At 38.0% G+C, this 22,511-nt stretch overlaps 1 protein-coding gene across 3 annotated transcripts in view; it reads right to left on the reverse strand.

Annotated features, from left to right (window-relative positions):
- Positions 1-262: 262 nt before the first annotated feature.
- The window catches only part of PTP4A2 (protein tyrosine phosphatase 4A2), a 41,212-nt gene continuing 18,963 nt past the window's right edge, over positions 263-22,511 (reverse strand). For all 3 annotated transcript variants that reach the window (XM_074305327.1, XM_074305326.1, XM_074305328.1), the window contains exons 3-6: positions 21,405-21,497; positions 5,304-5,434; positions 3,919-3,993; positions 263-2,840 (exon numbers count right to left, since the gene is read on the reverse strand). In XM_074305327.1, coding sequence (XP_074161428.1) covers positions 2,732-2,840; positions 3,919-3,993; positions 5,304-5,434; positions 21,405-21,497 — 408 coding nt within the window. In that variant the 3' untranslated portion in view covers positions 263-2,731. The remainder of the gene's footprint in view (positions 2,841-3,918; positions 3,994-5,303; positions 5,435-21,404; positions 21,498-22,511) is intronic.

The raw sequence follows: 22,511 nt of genomic DNA on the forward strand, positions 1-22,511 counted from the left end.
CTAAAACAGTGAAGCAAGATGCCGGACAAATTCTTTTTGCATCATACCCAAGAGCTGAACCAGGAAAGGTGACAGATTCCAGTTAAACTTGTCCAGATTTCACACCTAAGCTGCACAACATTTTAATGCTGCTTACCAGGCTCTCAACTCATCTCTACTCACTTGCAGCCTGGAGCCCAGAACAAAACTTTAAAATAACAACCTCCCCAGAATAACAAATCACAGCAAACCCAAGAAGAGAACAAATGCAAAATAGGCAAAGAGCATGTAAAATATGTTTTATTGTTCTTTAAAAGGGTTCAGAGTTTGTTTGGAATCAGGCTGCACACCTCTCAATCAGTCGGACATCTCTCTTACCATGTCAAACTAGCTTTAGCTAGCAATACTTCATTAAATTCAAAAGAAAAACTTTTTAATTTCACAAAAAAAAAAAAAAAAAAATCCAGTTCTGAGAATAGTTAACATTAATCTGTAGTTCAAAACAAAAAGAGGGCTAATAGTGACTATAGCCTGCACACCCTTCATATTAGACAAAACAAGGAAATGTTCTCTTAACTAGGCAGGCACAAATGCTGCTGAAAACTATACTGCCCTACCTCTTAACAACAATGAAAATAAGTTTTCCAAAGGCAAGAGGTTTATTATCATATTGGTGAAATAACCTTTGAGCAAAATAGAGAGTCTTGTCTGAGCTTGGAGGGGTGCTGTTTTGATCTTAGGCCTATGTTAAAAAGGAATCTATTGGCATGTTCTGAAACAATAAATTTTGGATAGTACCATCATTTTTTTTTTTAAACTTTAAAACCCTAGGAACAATTTAAAATGCATTATTTTGTGTTTTCAGGGGAAGGAGGGAGGGGGAAAGAGAATAATTTGCAGTTTTGCATTTAGCTAACAATCAAAACAGAACTCTGGGAACAGGAAAAAAGGCAGTTCACATAGCCAGCATCTGAGGTATCAGTATGAGACAAGGTGCTAGCCAGTCCATTCCCACTGACCCAGCTGCTCTAAACAAATGAAAAGGTTTTGGCTCTGCACAGCAAGACACAGCAGGACAAGGCAACCTTAAGCCTGTATCTCAAGCCTCAGAAATGGAACGATGTTACATATACAATGTTGAGGTGAAAAAGTACAAGGGCCCCAGTCAGGACTCTCCAACTGTTCTATCAAACCAGCCTGACTAGAACTGTTGCCTGGGAAAGAGCAGAAAGTCTAGATTAGCACATGGAACCCAGCAAGGACTATGCACACATGCTACACTGATTCACAAGCAATCCATTCCATATTCCCTAGGCTCCAATTCATTCAAGGTCTCTTCTCTACCCTGCCATGGCCTGTGGACTAAATACTCAATAGGCATTGTTGGTTTTGAACCAGTGATTTTAATCTCAAAAAAGAATCGAGTAAGAAAAGAACAAGGCAATCAGTGGTTAAACTGAAACTGTACACAAGGGCCAGTTTGGGAATACCCACACCAGGCATTTATTTGTCCTCAAATCCACATTTGTGGACTCTCTACTCTGACTATCCAAGAAAACTCACCCACAATATACAAACTAATCCTGAAAACAGGCATTTCAAACCATTCATGGGCTCTGACATTGTCCGACATCAAGTCTGAATAATGGCTACAGCTGGCATGTCTGTAAGGGGTAGAAAAATGTATGCTAACTCCCTGCCTAGAAGGGCCTCTCCAACAAGAGGACCAGTATGATCTAGAAGGAGGCCTTTCCTCCCACCTAGTAAACAAGTTCATCTTCCTACATCCACTTAGCTTTTGCTCCATATTCTTACTTAGGCAATAGAAGGAAACAGTTCATCTCTCAGCTAAGATCTTTGGACAAGTATGAATGCACACATAAGATATAGTCCTCTTAATACTACCCTCACCTTAATTACAAAAAAAAAACAAAAAAACACAAAACCAAAAGCCCAACCTTCAAACCACCCTCCCCCCTAAAAGGGTTCCTTGGCCACTCTGCCTAATGGTAGGCTGAATTTTCAGGAAAAGAAAGACTACAAAGAGCTTCTCCCTGTTACTCAAGACTAAGAATCAATCTCCTGGGCCATAGAACACAAATGCCACTGTTATTTCTAAAAGTGCCCAGTTGGGCTTAAGGCTGTCAGACTGTACACACCCAGAGCAAGCAGGGCTCCTCCTAGCCTCTGTGTGTACGTACACACACACACACACACACACACACACATATTCACACTCACTCTCCTTTCTTTCTCTCACATTCTCCTCTCCCTCTCTCACTCTTAAGTGCAGACACACGGAAAAGGGGGGCAAGAGAAAGACAACTAGAGAGGAAATGTCGCAGGAAGGTGGTTGGGCCAGGCCTAGCTGTCAGGTGTGTTCCCCAAACAGATGGTTTTTGCACAGGCCAATGTTCTGCTGGTTTTCCTTAGAGACCTCATTTTGAAAAAAGTTTAAAAATACAGGAGGTTTAGAAATGATTCACTCCTGGCAGAAATTCAATCTGCAACACTGGGAGAAAATCATCCTTCACTGAATTCATCCTTTTTTCCCCTCTCTCACTTTTAAATTTTTTATTTTCATGTTATAGAGGGTTTTCTTTTTGCTTTGTTTTGTTTTTAAAACATTAGGACAGAGGTTGAGGAGCAATGACTCCCATCGCTATTTTGATGACATAGTTAGATTCCAGATTCACATTTCCAGGTACCAAGAGTCCCCACAAAAAAAACACAATCAAATTCAGCTTTTTCTCTACTGAACACAGCAATGCCCATTGGTATCTCTGAAGCGTAATCGCATCTTAGGTCGGTACTTCTCAAGGTAAAGCAGCTGTTTGGAATTGAATGCTCCCCTTCTTTTTCTGAAAATAGAAGAATCACAACTTAATATGTGCAAAACTCTTCCTTGCTAATTAAGCTAAATGTGTTATTGCTGTTTTCAGCCTAAAGCCTTTCTAAAACTCAAGACAACTAAATACTAGCTTCTTTCTCCTATGACATAACTTCAAAAAAGAAAAAGTCTGCAATGAAGCATTATGTTCCTCCCAGTAGAAGAAATGGAAAAATTCCCTTAAAATCTCCATGGGCTGTCCATCAAATAGCTATACTAAGATTAGAATGGCATAGCTTAAGAAACTTAAGAAAACAACTTTTGCTCGAGAGTAATATATGACTTCATTAGCTTATAAACTGGTATGCTTATTAATTAGGCGTTTCCTACTCCCCCTCCCAGTGCAATATCCACTGAAGGATAGGGAAAAAGGCACATGTTTCAAGATAGGAATAGGGAATATTTTCTGGGAAGATACACTCATCTGGCCAGACACTGAAGACCATTTCAGAATTCTTGGTTTAGTTAGAGAGGGACTATTTGGCTCTTCTGAAGGCTGGCACAATAGTGGCCACCAACATTTCTGGTCAGCATTACAGCACAGTTCAACATGCTAAATTATGAAACAAGACTTAGGTCCTCTCTAAAATAAGCTATAGGTTGTAGCACCCCAGTTTCAGGCACAAATAATCGAGGACTGACTTATTAACACAGCATCACAATTCTTCATACATAGCTTTTTAAAATCTATTCATAATGGTATTAAGAGTCAGTTTCTAGGTTATCATAAGCTGTTAGAATATGAATAACCTTTACTATTTATTTATACTGCTTCTCTTCATTCAGATCATATGAATAATCTGAATTTGCTACACAAATTAGAAAGTCCACAAGTCCTCAGGATGGTAGTCTCTGAGAGCTGAAATGTGGGGGTTTTTTCAGCCACAGCTTTTTTAAGCCAAAGACAGCAAGCTAATATGTATTATAAATGAAACCTCCCTCTCTTCCACACTTTTCTTTAGCCCATCATTGTGCTCAGGAGGTGAGACCATGAGCCTCTTGTAATAGCTTGCACCACAAGATTGCTAAACACACAATTCCATACTTACTGTCGGATAAATTGAACTGCATCTTCATACTTCATTCCACATTCAATTAATGCAAGTGCAACCAGCACAGGTGCCCTGAAAAAAGAAACCGGTCTGTAAATACCCACAAATCTTTTGGATTAAAGGATTTTTAGACACAGGATTGTCATACTTACTAAAGAAGCAGCACTTTTTTTGTAGTACACAAAGTACTATAGCATTACATTTCTTCTTAGCAAAGCACTAAATTTAAGGCTATGTCAAAAGATCTTTTGTGTTTGAAATATCATTATTTGTATGGGAAAGCTCTTTAGGTCCACCATCCAAAATGTAAAATACTGGCCCTGACCATTATCAAAAAAAAAAAAAAAAAAAAAAAAAAAAAAAAAAAAAAAACCCAAAAAACAAATATATTATCTAATCTTGCAAGAGTGCTTTCTAAATTCTCATTTCCAGGATGATATTAATACTTCCCTTCACTAGATGCCCTAAAATTGCTATAATCCTTTTTTGTGAGGTTAGGGAGAGAATACTAACGGACTAGTAATTGGAAACAGCTCCCAATGTAACCCCTTTAAATTCAACACAGGTTATCAATTGCCATTTTAGAATTTGAGCATAGAACAGCTACCAAAATTCCCGGAACTGGGCTGGAAAGTTCCCCTCAACTTTAGAGGGCACAGCAGGAAATGCTTTCTAAGCACAAGTCTAAGGTTTGAAGAACTGAGTCTGAGTCACCTTTATTTTAGGGCAAAAATACTTCATCTAATGTTCTAAGTCCAAGTTCTTATCATAAATAAGCAGTTTAATCTGCTGACCAAAAAGGAGCTGAGCATTTTGGGATACTGCAAAAAGGAAAAGGCTTTTAAATCATAATGGTCACTAATCTTCATAAATCTCTTTAGGGAGATTAAAATAAAACTATCTACTCTCTTCTACTTTCTTAATTTAAAACCAAAAACAATCACCTTTAAAAATGTGATGTAAACCTCTAACTGAAAACAAGTACTGAATAGTACAATAAATTTAATATTTAATCATTTGGAAAAGTCAAGGGAAGGGGAATGCTGGGAATCTGCATTTTTTAAATTCAGGAATATAAGGTATCTACGTTAAGTTGATGTCACACCAACAAAACAACTAATATATCAAACATAATGCCAAGATTAACCCTACTAGGCAAAAGAAAAAAAAGCAACCCCACAACACTAGCCCAAGATCACATATCTAGTAAGTGTCTAAGACAGATTTGAACTTGGGTCCTTCTGACTCCAGGTCTGGTACTCTATCCACTGCACCACCCAATTGCCTATTACTTAGCATAATAAATGACAATTCCTGACAAACCTTCAACTAACTTATCTCAGCATGCTAATGAATTCACTGAGAAAAGGGTAAGTACTTACCTTCCCAGCCCTGCAACACAGTGCACAGCAACACAGCAACCTGGCTCTTCTCGAAATTTGTTTTTTAATAGATTTAGCCAATCATCTACGATCTGATTAGGAGGTGGAGCTCCATCATCAAATGGCCAGTCCTTGGAAGTAACAAAATACCTGAACATTAGAGTTTATCCCAGAAAAATATTATACATAATATGCACACACTATGAAAAGGGAAAGCTTAGCTACATTAAAAATAATTCTTTTTCATGCATACTACTGATCCCTGTTGGAAAATGGTCTCATCTAAATTATAACAAGTCAAATAAATTAACCTCAGTATAAATCCAAAAAGATGTTAAAAAAAAAAAAAAAGAGAGAAAGAGAAAATATGCCAATGATTTTGAAGTGACACACATGTATGAAATCTGTTGGGTAAAAAGAATTACATGTCTGCAAATATCCTAAAGTCTTTAAACTGCTTTAAGTTATGAAAACAGGGCTCATTTGTATGACTGTGAAATCTCCAAATGATTCAATGACTCTAACTATCATCATGGTCTGCCTTTACCTAAGAGTAAAAGTGCCAAATATTTGAAAAACTCTGCCTGAATTATGGTTCCTTAGCAGAGGACAGCCATATGGCAGAATTCAATGCAAAGAAGAAGACGATTTTCAAATGGTCCATTCCCTTTTCAATCTAGTCATGCATCTGTCCTGGCTTCAATTAAGAGTTTCCTGGAAACAAAAGGGATAGGTCAAGGTCTGAGTCTCCTTGCTACCTGGTGGGAAGGAGTCCTGAGAAAAATAAAGCCTGGCAGCCTACTAACCGCCTAACCTGTTTATAAGAACAACAGTCAACATTTATAAAGTTCTTTACAGTTTACTACAGACATTTCATTTGATCCTCAAAACACCACTCTATAAAGTTTAAAGATACAAGTATGAATCATCGCATTTTATAAATGAGGAGACTGAATAATGTAGACAGAGGTAAAGGAATTTGTTGCAAGTCACTTATCTACTTTAATACCATGCAAATCTTGGCCCTTAATTCCAAACACAGTACTGCTTCTCCTATATCACTGTCATCCTATTGAAAGGGTAGCATGGTATCAGTGTCACAGGCAGAGTGCTGGACTAATTGAGGTAAGAGAAATTAAGATTCAAATCCTACCTGACACCAATTGTGCCTAGAGGCAAAACACTCTCTACCACTCAAAAGGTTGATAGCAATACATGTTTCTTATTTCTGCCTCCACCATTTTTCTGGTCACTCAGGTTCACAACCTGATGTCCTCACCAATCCCTTATTTTCATTCACCCCACATATCTAATCAATAATAGATTGAATCAAACTTTTTGTTTTTACCTCCACATTTCTCTTATCTGATCCCAGGTTTCTAGTCACAAAGGCCCTCCTCACGACTAACCTGGATTATTGGAAGGGCCATTCTTTCCCTCAAGGATCCAACGGAAATGCCAAAGTTTGGCACTGAAAGCTCTTCACAGGTGGCCACAATCTTCTCTTCCAGGCTCACACACTCTGTTCCCTTCTTGGCACACTGTCCACCACTTCAGGTACAGCCAAAATGGCATGACCCCGCCTATCTAGGCCCTGGCTGGCTACCTCTAGAACTACAACTCCCATACTTTCTCACCATCATCTCATGGAATCCCTTCCTTCTATCATCTGAGAGTAATTGCCCTCATCCCCCATCATCTTGGGAGACTTAACACAGGTCACAATGGCTTTTCTCTTTGCCAAAAAGGTACAAATGAAATAGATTTAGAAAAATAGAGTTAGCAAAGAAAGGGTTTTTAACAATTAACAATGGAAAAAAGAAAGTTTCCTCATGGAATTCACAATTATAAGTAGAAGAAAGGGAATATGCCATGAGGTGGAAGCAACCCACTGAGTGGCAGGATAAATTCATAGAAGAATTTAGTACCCTAAAAAAGTTAGGTATAAAAAGGAGAAAGATATCATGAGGCATGGGGGAGGAATGGGGTAAGGAGACACCACAAGGCAGAATGCCATGGTGGACTAACCCAAAAGGGATTCAGCAAAGATGGCGCAGGCCATGGATAGATTTTTCAGGGAAATTTAACCCTGGGAATTTGACATAATTTGGCTTTCTGACTGGATACCATAAAGTGGAGTTACCCAAGACCTCCACAGAGCATGGGATTATAAGATTGGGCTGATGACCATCAGTGCCCTTCCCTGCCTGTCTCAGGACTTAATTTAGTACTTCCTAGATACCCAAGATCTCATGAGTTAGATTAAGTGAACTTTTTCTTTGCTTTTATATTCTTAATTATAATTGTGGGGGAACACAATTAAGCAATTTAGTTAAAAACAAAAGATATTATTAAAAAAAAAAAATAAAAAATAAGGAACCAAAGCCTCCTGAGGGCAAGAGACTACATATAGTAGGTATTTAATAAATCTTTTTTGATAAGGATCAAGTAAGCTGAAATATATAAAGTACATGGTAAATTTAAAGTACTTTGGGATTCATCTGGGTGGCAAAATGCATATAGTTTTTTGAACTTTTAAGTCCAAAGACCTCAGGCCCCATCATGACCTAAGGCAAGTCACTTTAACCTTCCTCAGCCTCAGTGATCTCATCCATGAAATGGGGGTAATCATCTCACCAGCCTCTCAGGGTTATTGAAATGACTCAATGATATAACATAACTTTGTAAACTTTAAAGCCTATATAAATGCTATTACTGTTGTTTGGGTCATTTCAGTGTTTCACCATCTTATTCCAGCTTTTCATGACCTTATTTGAAATTTTCTTAGCAAAGACACTATCGTGCTTTGTCATGTCCTTCTCCAGCTAATTCACCAGATGACAATGACATATGATTTGTCCAAGGCTATACAACTACTGAGGCCAGAGCTGAACTCCAGGAGGTGAGTCTTCCTGACTCCAGGAGGTGAGTCTTCCTGACTCCAGGCCCAGCACCAATCAATGTACCAGGTAGCTGCCTGATCATCATTATCACCAATCTTTTATAAAATCATCCCAACAACCTCCTACTTTGGTCTCCCTACCCCTCATCTCTTCATTCTCCATCCAATTTCCACAGTTACCAAATTAATACTCCAAAAGCATAGATCTCTCCTCAACTCAAAAAGCTTCAATGCTTACTGCCAAAACTTCTACTTGGCATTTAAACTTGTTCACAAACTGGTTCCATTCTACTTTTCTGGACTTATTACAAATTACTTTTCATTATAAATTTTCTATTCCAGCCAAATGGTCCATTTCTAGCCCTCATTTCTAACCACCATGAATAGAGAAGACCCACTCTTACCTCTACCTTTTTCACAAACCTAGCAAAGTCCGACATCCCATCAGAGGCCTTTCTTGTTTGCCATCTTCAACCTTTGATATTACTATGTTAATAGATTGTAAGCTCTTTAAGGTCTAGAACAGTAGCACTAGCACCCTACCTAGAATTTAAGTTGTTACTCAATGAGCATTTGTTGGATGACTGATCAGTTGACACTCAGTTAATATGACTCTTCAAGGAGGATAATGGACAAGAAGCATGGTTTTGGAAAAAATGCAGTATCCTTAAGAACCCTCCAATGACACAACACAAAAAGGCAGACAGAAACCAAAAAGTTAATAAGCCAATGAGACCCAAACTGTACTCAGTGCATTCATCACCAGGACCCTTCATTTAGTCTATCAATCAGGCTGGCACATTACTTCAAGCTGTCAGCTGCTCCCCATAATCAAGGGCCTGTAAGGAATCCTACTCTTCTAGAATTTTAACTGTATGTAGCCATGCCCTTTATCTTGATTCATTTTTTGTGTTTGTCCCCAAAATATACTTAAACATCAACATGAAACAGTGCACTTGTGCTCTTTTATTCTGAAGCAGTTTCCATCAAAACAGCTTCTCATCATTAAATAACAATCTCTGAATTTCAAATCATCATTATTTGAAATTATTTTCATCCTATCCCAGTATATCAGAAATCTGAAGAATTCTTTAATAGGTTGTAATTTTAAAACTACTATTAACTAATTTTATAGAATTACTTCTAAGGACAACACTCCGTACAAGTGCACATCAGCACATTGTTCATCAATAGAACCATGAATTATCTTCTGATTCACCTTAAAACTACTAGATTTGAAAAGGAGAGAAATTCTAGACTTTGCTCTCAACATCTTTGGTTTTCAGCTTAAGTTAGGGATTTAATTTTACCTATAACAAATGGGTTTTTTCTCCCTAAAGAAACTGGCCAATAGCAACCTTAAGAGTAAATTGAAAGGGGCAGTTAGGTGGCGCAGTGGATAGAGCACCAGCCCTGAAATCAGGAGGACCTGAGTTCAAATTTGACCTCAAACACTTAACATTTCCTAGCTGTGTGACCTTGGGCAAGTCACTTAACCCAATTGCCTCAGCAAAAAAAAAAAAAAAAAAAAAAGAATAGATTGATAACTGCTCTAAACCTGTTTAACTTTAATTTTTTGAAGGTGTTTACTAGAACTATCTTCTCACCCTAATTCATGTCAAAAAAACAACAACAAAACCCCCCCACTAATTTCCCATCTGCCTGGTGTAGATATACTAACAGAGTAGAATAAATTTACAGAGCTCAATTTTGAAGTCAAAAAACTAGTTTAAAGCAGTATAACTAATTTGATCATGCAACATTTTGTAGTTTAGTACATTTTTAAAATAAAGTTTTTTTGTATTTAAAAATGTAAAAGCCATTCTTTGCTTATAAAACCAGGCTGCTACATCTTCAAAGCAGTAGTTTGCTAATTCCTGGAATACCTACATTCTGGTCAGAAGAGTGGCACAAGTGTATGTATAAATTTTTACTTATCCTACACATTCTGAGGGAAAATTTTTTTAAACTTTCACATATTAAGTACTGATACATAATTTCATATTGATTACCTAGAGAAAATGTTGCTACCATCATCAACCTTTACATTTGACAAATGGAGACACCTATATATATGGAAGATACAAAGTAGCCTAACCTAAGGCCTCCTGCACAAAGCAGAGATTAAGTTCAATCCTGAAAGAGGTGGAGGTGAAAGAAAAGCATTCCAGACAGGAGGGATGGGACAGTTGTAGTGGAGCAAAGATAGAAAGATTCAGGTTGAATCAACTATCTGAGTAACAGCAAACAAGCCTGTTAGGATTACTAAGTGAGAACTGAGGTTGTCTGGATAGTGACAAGGTGAGAACTCAGGTTGACTTGATAGAGGGGGCAAGCTCATTGGCTGGGGTGGTTCTTCCCAGAAGCCCTTGCATTATCCCACGCCCATTCTCTGGGAGAATAAAAGAGAGGACTCTCAGAGAAAGAAGAAGACTCTGAATTGCATCAGGCTTGACGGGGCTCTCTGCAGGAAGGGAAGTCACTTCTTTGGACAAGAGTTAACAGCAACTGCCTGGAGACAACGGTTCATTACAGGAAGAAGAATCTGTCGGAGAGATTTGAGTAGAAGACACAGCAGATCTCTTCCCAGAGAGCGATCCAGCAGCTTCTAGAGACGACAGCTCACTACATTTGGCGTCCACACGTGGGGCAAGGACTTTTGTTTATCCTGACAAGAGGAGCTAGATCAGACCTTCGCAATTTGGCACCCGAACAGGGACAGACACAGTCCTGATTCCAGTAGAAAAGCCTCCCATCCAGATCTCAGTCTCTCTGACCCAGAACCGTGAGTAAAGAGGAAACTTTGTTAAAGATTAAGTGAGCGTGCTAATAGATAAATAAGGAACTTAACTTGTTAAGGGCTAAACCAGGAATTTCTTATAGCTGAAATGGGGCAGATGTTAGCTATATTCAATCCCTGGACCTCAGCCGACTCAACCCCAGCCCCAGAAGCAACCTCAGCTCCATTCAGGAGTGGTACTATAGAGAGTATAATCAACATAATTGAGGAGCAGAGTTTACTTGTAACCTGGGCACAGATTGCTAAACTATTGGCTGCATTAAGACGCACATCCCCTTGGTTCTTAGAGGAAGAAAAGATAGATGTAGATAAATGGAAGCTAGTGGGATATGAAATGAAAGAATTTCAAGCAAAAAATGGGCCTCGTTCAATTTCTGCAGAAGTATTTTATATCTACAACATAGTTCAATTAGCCTTAAACTATCAAGCAAGTTGTAGGAGAAGGAAAAGTTCTAAAAATGAACAGAGGAGGAAGTGTGAGGAAAAAAGGAAAGATCAAGATCTTTCCCTAGAGCAAGAGGATTTAAATGAGGAATTATGGTATGATTCTCTTGAAGAAGCTTCAACCCTGCCTAGAGAACAGATTATTAACAGGCCCACATCAACCCCACCTTCAGAGATGGAGGAAGAAAGAGGGGAAGAGGCAGAAATACAAACAGAATCACCTGTGAAGCAGCCTAAGCTTATGACAAGATTAGAAAAAGCATTGGTTAAAGCTAAGAGAGAAGGACAGGATATAAGTGATTTTATACATGCATATCCTGTGATTGAAGAGATTGACTCTGTAGGTAAAAAAAGGAGAAGATATGCACCTTTAGATTTGAATAAAATTAAGGATTTGAAAAAAGGTTGTACCCTTTATGGGGCTACATCAGCTTATGTCAAAATGTTACTAGATGGTTTGTCTTATGAAGTCCTAACCCCGAATGATTGGAAATCCATAGCAAGGACATGTCTGGAACCTGGAGAAAATTTATTATGGCTTGCGGAATTTCATGAATTATGTAAAATTCAAGTCAGATGCAATTTGGAAATAGGAGTTAACACACAATTCACTTTTGAGCACTTAGCTGGTGAAGGTCAATATGGAGAGAATTCGGAACAGATTAATTATACCATGACAATATATGAACAAATTGCTAAGGCTGCAATAAAAGCTTGGGGTGTCCTTCCTGGACAGAAAGATCGTGGAGAGGCTTTCACTAAAATACAGCAAGGTCCCAATGAACCTTTTGCAGATTTTGTGGGACGTTTGCAAACTGCTGTCAAAAGAACTATTGGAGAAAATTCAGCTACAGAAATAATGACCAGACATCTGGCTAAGGAAAATGCCAATGAGATATGCAAAAGAATTATATGGGGATTAGACAAAGATGCTCCTTTAGAGGAGATCATAAGACGCTGTGCTACAGTGGGAACAAATGCTTTTTACACCCGGACAATGATGAATGTGGAAAGACAGGGTCCCTCCTGGCAAGGGACTTCTAGAGAAACTCGGCGATGTTTTCAATGTGGAAAAATTGGGCATCTAAGAGCTCAGTGTAGGTATGGAGATACAGTGAGAAGACAGGGTGAAAGAAGACCTAAAACCCCATGTCCAAAATGCAACAGAGGACTCCATTGGGCATCAGAGTGTAAACTAATTCAGGGAAACGGGATGAGGGGCCCAGGTCCAGGGCCCCAGGCAAAAAAGACTTGGGGCATGATGGCAGCTGATGTTACACCTAAAGAGCCTTTAGAAGGCCAGGACTCTGATTTAATCAATCAGCAGAGAAGCAATCACATGGCAGAAAGGGATTACCTGATAAGTCAGTCAAAAGGCAATCAGATTGCAAAAATGGATTACACTTGGGGAGAATACAGGCCTTTTAAACCAATACAGGCCCAGTGCGAACAACTCCAATGTAATTGTCAGATGATGAGAAGAGATTTAGAAAGTGGTAAATAGAAGGAAATTAGATAGGTTAACTGCCTGGGGGAGAGGGTTTGCTTGTATTTCTTCAGCAGGAGAAGGAATCAGATGGGTGCCAACGAGTCATATTCGCCTTATCCATCAGAGAGAGATAGAAAAAGAGAAAGACCTCAAAATAAAGGAGAAGATCTAAGAAACATCTGACACTGAAAGAGCATAGATAATAAGAAGACTGTTAAAGAACTTTAAAAACCAGCAGGAATCATTGGACTTCCTCACACAAGATGAGACTAATGGACAATGGACTTATGGACATTTATAAATTTTCAATTTATGATTATGTTATATACTTCTAGCATGTGTTACGTTACTATGTTACTATGTGCTTATGTAATTTATGTAATTATCTGTAATACTTCCCATATTGATGGATTTATGTTTCAAGGTCATTTATGTAATTATCTGTAATACTTCCCATATTGATGGATTTATGTTTCAAGGTTATTTATGTAATTATCTGTAATACTTCCCATATTGATGGATTTATGTTTCAAGGTCATGACTGTCCTATGTTCTAAATCAAAAGAAAGGGGGAGATGTTAGGATTACTAAGTGAGAACTGAGGTTGTCTGGATAGTGACAAGGTGAGAACTCAGGTTGACTTGATAGAGGGGGCAAGCTCATTGGCTGGGGTGGTTCTTCCCAGAAGCCCTTGCATTATCCCACGCCCATTCTCTGGGAGAATAAAAGAGAGGACTCTCAGAGAAAGAAGAAGACTCTGAATTGCATCAGGCTTGACGGGGCTCTCTGCAGGAAGGGAAGTCACTTCTTTGGACAAGAGTTAACAGCAACTGCCTGGAGACAACGGTTCATTACAGGAAGAAGAATCTGTCTGAGAGATTTGAGTAGACACAGCAGATCTCTTCCCAGAGAGCGATCCGGCAGCTTCTAGAGACGACAGCTCGCTACACAAGCCAACAGTCTAGACTGAAGAATACATAAAGGAAATAATCGAAGACTAAAGGATGAATGGACCAGGCTATTAAAAGAGCTTTAACTTCTATTTGATCTTAGAACTAATAAGGACCCAGTAGAGTCCATTAAGCAGAAGGATGCCATAGTAGAATTAGCACAATTATCTTAGTGGCTATGTGTAAGATGGGTAGAACAGGGAAAAGCTTAAAGGAGGGAGACCAATAAGGAGACTATTGTAATAATTAAAACAAGAGGAGATGAGGCTTGAATTAGGGAGGTGATTCTGGGTAGGAAGAAGTAATTTGTAGTAACTATAGGTAACAGAATGATGCCCTATGTGAACAGAGGGAGAGAGAGAGGGAAGGAAGGAAAGAAAAAGGGAAGGAAGGAGGGGGGAAGGAGAGCAGGAAGAAGGAAGGGAGGAAGGGAGGGAGGGAGGAAAGGAGGTAGGAAGAGAAGGAGGAAGAAGCAAGCTCTACTCACAAAGGTAAATATGACAGGCAACTAGATGGCACAGTGGTTAGAGCACCAGCCCTGAAGTCAGGAGGATCTGAGTTCAAATCTGACCTCAAACACTTGCCACTTCCTAGCTGTGTGACCCTGGGCAAGTCACTTAGCCCCAATTGCCTCAGAAAAAAAAAAAAAAAACCAATACAAAGTTAAGTGTGTTCTGATGCTAGGCCAGTAATCCTCAAACTTTTTAAATAGGGAGGACTGTCCCTCAGACTGTTGGAGGGCCAGACTATAATAAAAACAAAAGCTCACACTCTCTGTCTGCCCCTCACCCCATTTGCCTTAACCCGGCGGGCCACATCTGTCCCGAGGGCTGTAGTTTGAGAACCCCTGTGCTAGGCTAAACATTCTTCATTCTGGACATTGCCACCACTTTAGGGTGTGTAGACCCTAGCACTTCATGTCTGGACCCCCAAAGTAGCCCGATGGTTTGTCCTCCTGTCTCAAGACTCTCCACACATTAGTCCATTCTCTATTCAGTTATCAAATCTTTCACAAGCCAGTCCAATGATGCCACATCCCTATTCAGTAAAGTCCCATGGCTCTCTCTTGCCTCGGGCTCCTTATCAAATATGAAGTCCTTTGTAGCTTTTAAAACCCTTTATATGCCATGACCTCCTCCTACCCTTGCAATTTGCTTGTACCTTAATCCTCCTATAATTCTCTGCAATCCAATGATAGCCTCAATCACACAATACCCTGTGCCTCCCTACTTCAAGTGTTTTCATTGACTATTGTGCCCTTTGTACTCCTCATCTCTGCTTTCTAGCTTCCTGGCTTTCTTCAAGATTCAGCTAAAGTCCCATCTTTTGTAAGAAGCCTTTCCCAGTTCTCCTTGATATTAGCTGCATCCCCAATTTTATGCTTTATTTATCTTGTACACAATTGTTAACATGGTATCTCCCCCATCAGATGGTGAACTCCTAGAACAGGGACTCATTTTTTTTTGTTTGTTTTTACTTTTCTTTGTATCCCTAGCATTCAGTGTAGTGCATAGGACATAGTGGGCACTTGTAAATTCTAGCTGAATGATGAACATGGAAATATGTTTAGAAGAACTGCACATTACCCTTTGATCCAGCAATGAGTCTATATCCCAAAGATCATAAAAAAGAAGACCCACATGTGCAAAAATGTTTGTAGCAGCCCTGTTTGTAGTAGCAAGGAACTGGAAACTGAATGGATGCCCATCAGTTAGAGAATGGCTGAATAAGTTATAGTATATGAATATTATTGCTGTATAAGAAACAATTAGGAGAATGATTTCAGAGACTAAGTGTCTCTGAACATGAACTGTTGCTAAGTAAAGTGGGTAGAACCAAGAGAACATTGTACACAGCAACAAGATTATGTTTTGATCAACTGTGATGGACATGGCTCTTCTCAACAATGAGATGATTCAGGCCAATTCCAATAGACTTGTGATAGAGTCATCTGCACCCAGAAAGAGGACTGTGAGAACTGATTGTGGATCACAACATAGCATTTTCACCTTCTTTGTTGTTGTTGGCTTGCTTGCTTTTTTACTTTCGCATTTTTTTTTCTTTTTAATTGACATTTTTTTGGGCAGCATGAGAAATGTGGAAATATAAGAGAATTGCAAAGAATTGCACATGTTTAACTGTGATGTTCTGTTTCTCTAAGTTATGATCATTCTCTGGGAACAGGATTGTTGGGGAGCTTCTGGAGGCAGTCTTGGCTTCAGTTCAGTTCAATAATGCAGCCAGGAGTTAAAGTCCTCTACTGTCTCTTTCCAAATCTTATCTCCTGGTCCTTTATTTTCTCCTTCAAGTCTTGTCTCCTTCACTTGGGGCTCAACTAACTTTAATAGAGGCTTATCGCTTTCCTTGGCTCCCTGAGCTCTTGTCAGAATGTCTCCAGCCAGCTGCAGCCTCTAGCTCTCTCTGAATCCAAAGCCTCCAGCCAGCACGAAGGTAGACATGGGAATGAATCAGACTCCACCTCCAAATGTGGGATTGTGGGTTTCCCAGAAGTCAATCCTAGTTGTGAATCTCCCAAAGTCCTCTCTTCTGTCGTCCCCTGAAGTTCTCCTGGGAAGTCCACTTCTTGACTCAATCCAGATTCTGATCCTCCCCACTGAATCCTGGCCCCTTATATCCTCCCAGAGAATGGGCTTGTGGGGTACTCCCTGGGCTTATGGGAATTCCTTGTGAACCACTGAGCGAACTCCTTTAAAGGTGTAAACTCCTTTAAAGGTGTGAACTAAGTGCATAAGTACCTTGTAAGAATCCTAACATTTAACCTATATCAGATTACCTGCTGTCTAAAAGAGAGGGACAGAGGAAGAAACATATGAATGTTGAAAACTACCTTTGCATGCATTTGGAAAAACAAAAAAACTATTAAAAAAAAAAAAAAGTAGAGCATTACAAAAAAATAAATGAATAAATTCTAGTTGACTGATTTCCCCCTGTGCCGCTATGTACTAAGTTCCCTATCTCTCCTCATTCTGATCTATCACAAAGCTGCCAAAGTGATATTCCAAAAGCACAGAAAAAAACAGGTCACTCCCCTGCTCAAAAAGCTCTACTGGCTCCCTATTAACTCTAAGATCTTCACAATTAAGATTCCAGACTCCCTTCAAGATTTATTACATACAACTCCTTTTCACATACATTCCACATTCCAGTCAAGCTGGCTTATCAGCTGTTTCTCCTTCAAAACATTCATTTTTCCATCTCTGTACTATTGTAGAAGTTGGCCCCAATCCTTGGAATGATTCTTCTCCATCTCTCAGCATCCCTGGTTTACTTTAAAAACAAGGTTCAAGTCCTTTCTAAAAAAAGATCTTTTCTGAGTCTCCTTGACAGAGAAGTGAGTCCTTCCCCTATTGCCTTGTATTTACTTTGAACATGTTTAGCATTTATGCGATTTTTCCTTATAGAACAGAAATTTCTTAGAGGCAAGAACAGTTTTGTTTTTATCTCTGGATCACCACTAACCAGTCAAGTTCTGGCATATAATAGGCTCTCAAGAAATATTGTATTTACTTATTCATTATGGGCCAGAAATCTGAAACAAGGATTCTTACAAGATGTTAAGTCAGTGGAATTGATGAGACAATGGTTATCTAGTTTAGCATGGTGATTAATAGTTCTCTAAGTTCAGTATGATTGATTTGATCTTACAACAAATAATGGTTTCCTAGTGATATAATGATTGGTTTATACTCAGTGTAAAGCATATAAGCTGGGAGCTCAAGCTCTTGGGGGGGAGGGGGGAAGGAGAGAGAGATTCAATTCTATCTTTATCAGCCTTGTGGCAGCTGGCCTGTTGTCCTGCATTTTCTCTACCAAAACCAAATCCCTTCTGAAGGGCATGAGAAACTAGCTGAGCACCAGGTGAAGGATACAATAAAGACTTTTGGACTTTAACACCTGGCTATTCTTGTGGTAATTGCTCTACTGAAAAGAAGGCTGCCCCAAAGAACTGCAGAAAGCCAAACAAGAACATTACCCTTATTGGTTAATAGGGACCCATGTAAGCTCTAACATAAAGAGTTTGAAAGATAGGAGTTCTTTCAAGGTATGGGGGAGGGTGATGGAATTTCAGATTTGGGCCAATTTAACTGGAAGGTAGAATATATGAAGTGGAACGTGAAACAAGACTTATGAGAAAGATAACCAGACCATATGGGGCCTTACGTGTCTGAGTAGGAAGTTTGTATTTTACCCTAGAAGAAATAAGGAGCCATTGAAGGTTAATTTTGATCAAATGACTGACATACAGAAGTATGCCTTAGAAAGATATTCTCAAATCTGTGGGAAGGATGGATTGGAGGAGACTAGAGGCTGAGGATTCAATTATTAAAGCCTGTACTGGGGTGGTAGCCATCAAAAAATAGACACTAAGATGGAAGACAGAAAAATCAAAGGATTTTGCCAAACTGTTAAAGCTACATTTTTTTTTTTTGAATGATGGAAAAAGCCTATTCAAACTAATTAAGTAAAAAAAAGTATCCTAGCAATGATTTCATATCTTGCTTATTTTAACTTGTCTTCACAAAAATTAGAGAGAATATGGTACAGCCAAATGAATACTGAACTTAGAATCAATAAAGACCTGATCATTTTACTTCATTGAGCCTCAGTTTCCTCATCTATAAAAAAGAATATTAACACTCTATACACTGTATTATAGGAATCAAAATTATTGACCCATATAATTAGATTTATAGACCTATGTAATTATTGTAAATATATAATTATATAAAGTTAGGAATATACATATATTTTAAATATAATTATAAAATTAGAGACCTACTTAAATGTGAAATATTATCATAATAAGTCATAAAGATAATATTGTATCCAATTCTCCAGAATGAAATCTTGGCATCAACATAGTAATTTTAAAATTAAGCAATCTATTTATCTATAATTCTCTTTAACAAGCTAAGTAATTATTACATGTAAGACTCAGATAAGTAAATACAAAATACCAACTAAGTTATACAAAGTAATTTCATGAAGACAGAAAGCACTACTAAGATAGATGGAGGGGGGTGGGGGATGGAGATCAATAAAGGCTGCTTTATAGTAATTGAGTTGCACTTTGAAGAAAGCTAGAAGTCTTAAAAGATGAAGGTGGAAAAGTAGATCGAAGACACTTAGGGAGAGGGAGTTCACTTATGCAAAGATAGAGAAGCAACATTCTGGGGGGACCAGCTAGCAAACTTTCATGTAACTTAGTTGATTCTCCACTGAAATCTTCTCTGATGAGTAATCATGGCATAGAGGAAACCCTGGGAGCTCAAAGCTTTCACAGGCCCCAGGCCCAATAAAGATCTGTGAGTTTCATGAGAGGGCCAGTCTAACTTAATGGAGTGGAAGATGCCTCCTTACCAGGAGGCTAACCATTACCTCATGGCAACTTTGAACAAGACTTCTGGCTGAAACAGCTCTCTGAACAGAAGCAGATTGTCCAATTATCACATAGATGACATCGTAAAACCTTAAAAATTTGCACCAGACTGAAAGATTCAAGAAATCCAATAAGAAACTATAGTAAGTGACTTTTCCCACCCAAGAACTGCACAAAAAAACATGGACAAGAGGATAAAGGAGTCTGACAAAAGTGCCAGGGCAGGCAGCCAGGCTTAATTTTCCAGAGCAACCAAGTCAGACAGTTGTATTTAGAGACAGCAAAAATGTACTGAGGTCAGAAAGCCCAGAAGAGAAAACTTAAAAGCTCAAGAGAACAGCCCAAGTAAAATGGCAACAATGAAGGGGAAAGGGGGGGTGGAATAAGTATCCCTTTAAAACCTTAATGTCTTCAAAGAAGGGAAGGGGGGGGGCAGGAAGAGATAGAGTATATCTGTTCTTAGGATTTTAAGAAAGGAAAGAGAAGGAAAGGCAAAAGAAATGCACTAGTGTAGAAAAGGAGGAGGTGGAATTTGCTATTATTTTATCATTTGGTGGAATTTGCCAATTTTAAAAATTGGAATGCAAGAGAAGAAGCACATACAAATATTCTTGAGAAGAAAGGGCTGAGGGTATCAGGTAATCCTCATTCTTGTTTGAACTAGACAAAAGGAGGGCTGCATACTGGCATACCCTCCACTTGTATACGTCTCTCTTACACACACACACACAATCTGAGGAACATCATCAAAGTTGTAATAGGAGTATGGCTATGGAAAGAGATATAAATTAAGAGGAAGAATAATATCAGATAGGGAATAGCAAGAAGCAAAACAAACTTCCTGATCCTGAAAAGGTAATTAAAAGAGAAAAAGAAAACATCTAAATTCTTAGGGAGCCAACAACTGGAACTGTCTGAACTGCTATACAAAAGGAAAACAAAGAAAAATAATTTTGAAAGATTTAAGAATCTTGATCAATACAATGAACAACACTGTATCCAGAGAGCCTATGGCAAAACATATTACACACCTCGTGACAAAAGGATGATGCATTCAAAGAAAATACAAAAAAAGACTTACATTTCTGGACATAGTCACTGTACAGATTTGCTTTATTTGACTATTTCACTTGTTACAAGGGTAGTTTTTTTCTCTCAGTTTTTAACTAAGGGAGTAGGGAAGATGTCTGAAACTAGAGAAATGTTTGAGCAAGAAAAGAGCTTGAAAAGGCCAACAAAACATTTTTTTTAAATGCATGAAAAACAGCAGCAAAAAGCTCACAAAGAGGAAAGTTTTGAAAATAAAGTAAAATTTATAACATACTTTTTTTAAACCAAGCAGTAAGAAATAGATTTTCACTTTTACATACAATTCTCTGCTGGAGATTAAAAACTACATTACAAATTTTCATGAGAGGTGATACTGTCAAAACTCCATCATTACCATACCACTTTCTATGTAAATATCTACATAATCTACAAAGGTGATACAGTGCTGCTTTTATTAGAATTCAGATAAATAAAAGAGAAGTTGATTATCAGTTTAGTAATAGTAAGTGATTTATCATTAGATTTAGTTATCTAAGAAATTTAATCATGATACAACTGCTCTGTGACCTAACACTTTCTAAGGTAAAAGTGCTTTCTGATTTTTCTGATCTTTTCCCTTGTCTTACATATTATCAAAAACTTTTAAAAAAGGAATAATTTTGCACTTGTAGAATAAAAAAAATACTATTACCAAAATAATTTATAAATATCTGACGGAAATTACTTCCAGATTAAGCTAGAAATGAAAGCTAAATATCACATTTGTTAATATCCAAAGAAAAATGCAAACTTCCATTTTCTTGAGATAAATTGGGACTTTTAGCTCACATATATTCAGTAAAAATACTCTCCAACTCTAGACTTTTTATAGTATAAACAAATTAAAGTTAAAGTAATGATCCAGGAGTTAGATTGCTAAAAATTATTTTTAGTACTATACTGAATCTTAAATATAAAAAAATCTTGAAAACAACTTCAATTTTTAGCAATCTAATTTGGCTTATTCCTTAAGTACTATATTTGCATTTACTTAATAACAGAAAATTATCAATACTACACACTCACTAGAACCTGGATTCCTTCTTTTTCAACTGGAGCTTTATCATATGTAGCATCACAAACGCGAACCAAAGTTGTCACACCATACTTCTTAAGTTCCTTTAAAGAAAAACAAATACAAATATATTTGCTATCTGGATCTAAGATTAGGACCATAAAAGTTTAGAAACATGGAAGGAAAGCTAAAAATTTTATAATCAAGCCTGCTCATTTTACAGATGAAAGAACTAAGGCCTAGAAGGAAAACTTATTTAACCAAATTCATTCAAATCAATTCAGTTAAATCCAAAAGCCATTTATTTCTTAGGTGCCCATTATGAACAAAGCACTGTACTAAGGATATAAAAATAAAAAAGATCATAATTTTTAAAACAGCACTCTTCTGAAATTGTACTTATGCTTTAGAAAAGCTATGAGGTATGGTAGAAGATAGTAAGTGGTTCCCTACTTGTTCTTTATTCTAATTTCACCTGGCACCTCTGCCAACCATTCCCTGCAAGAGGTGAGGGAACTTCAAAGATTAGGTTTCTTTGCTATCTCTGAAGTGGATGCCCTAGAACTGAAAACAGGAGACATTATTAGGCCAGACCTAAAGTCTTAGGCCACTGAAATGCCATGACTCTACAAGTCTCTGGGCAACCTACAGACCATGCACAGCAAACAAAACAGCCTAGAGTTATAAATACAAATGAGAACACTGATAGCCCATGAAGAACTTAAATCATTTACATAATCATAGTGATAGTATAACTGTTGAGGGACTATGTTTTGGAGTATAAACCCAAGAGATTTGGAATCACTCTATGGAATCAGCAATTTAAAAAACAAAGTTCAAAATACTGATAAAATCCCATTATAGTGAACCAATAAATAGGCCTTGATCATTTGGCAATTATATTCATGGGGAAAAAAAAAAAAATTCCTACACTGAGAAAAAAATCATATTCCTAGCAACCAGGACATGGAGATTAAAAAGAAAAATTTAGGAACAAATTAGCCCATAAAAATAATGTTCAATTTCAGCAGGTACAGAAAGAGATTCTGCAAACATTAATACCCAGTTCTGTACTTCTATCCCAACACCACCCCTGAGCTCTAAAGTCATCTTTGGGT

Source organism: Sminthopsis crassicaudata, chromosome 3, assembly GCF_048593235.1.
Source record: "Sminthopsis crassicaudata isolate SCR6 chromosome 3, ASM4859323v1, whole genome shotgun sequence".
NCBI lineage: Eukaryota > Metazoa > Chordata > Mammalia > Dasyuromorphia > Dasyuridae > Sminthopsis > Sminthopsis crassicaudata.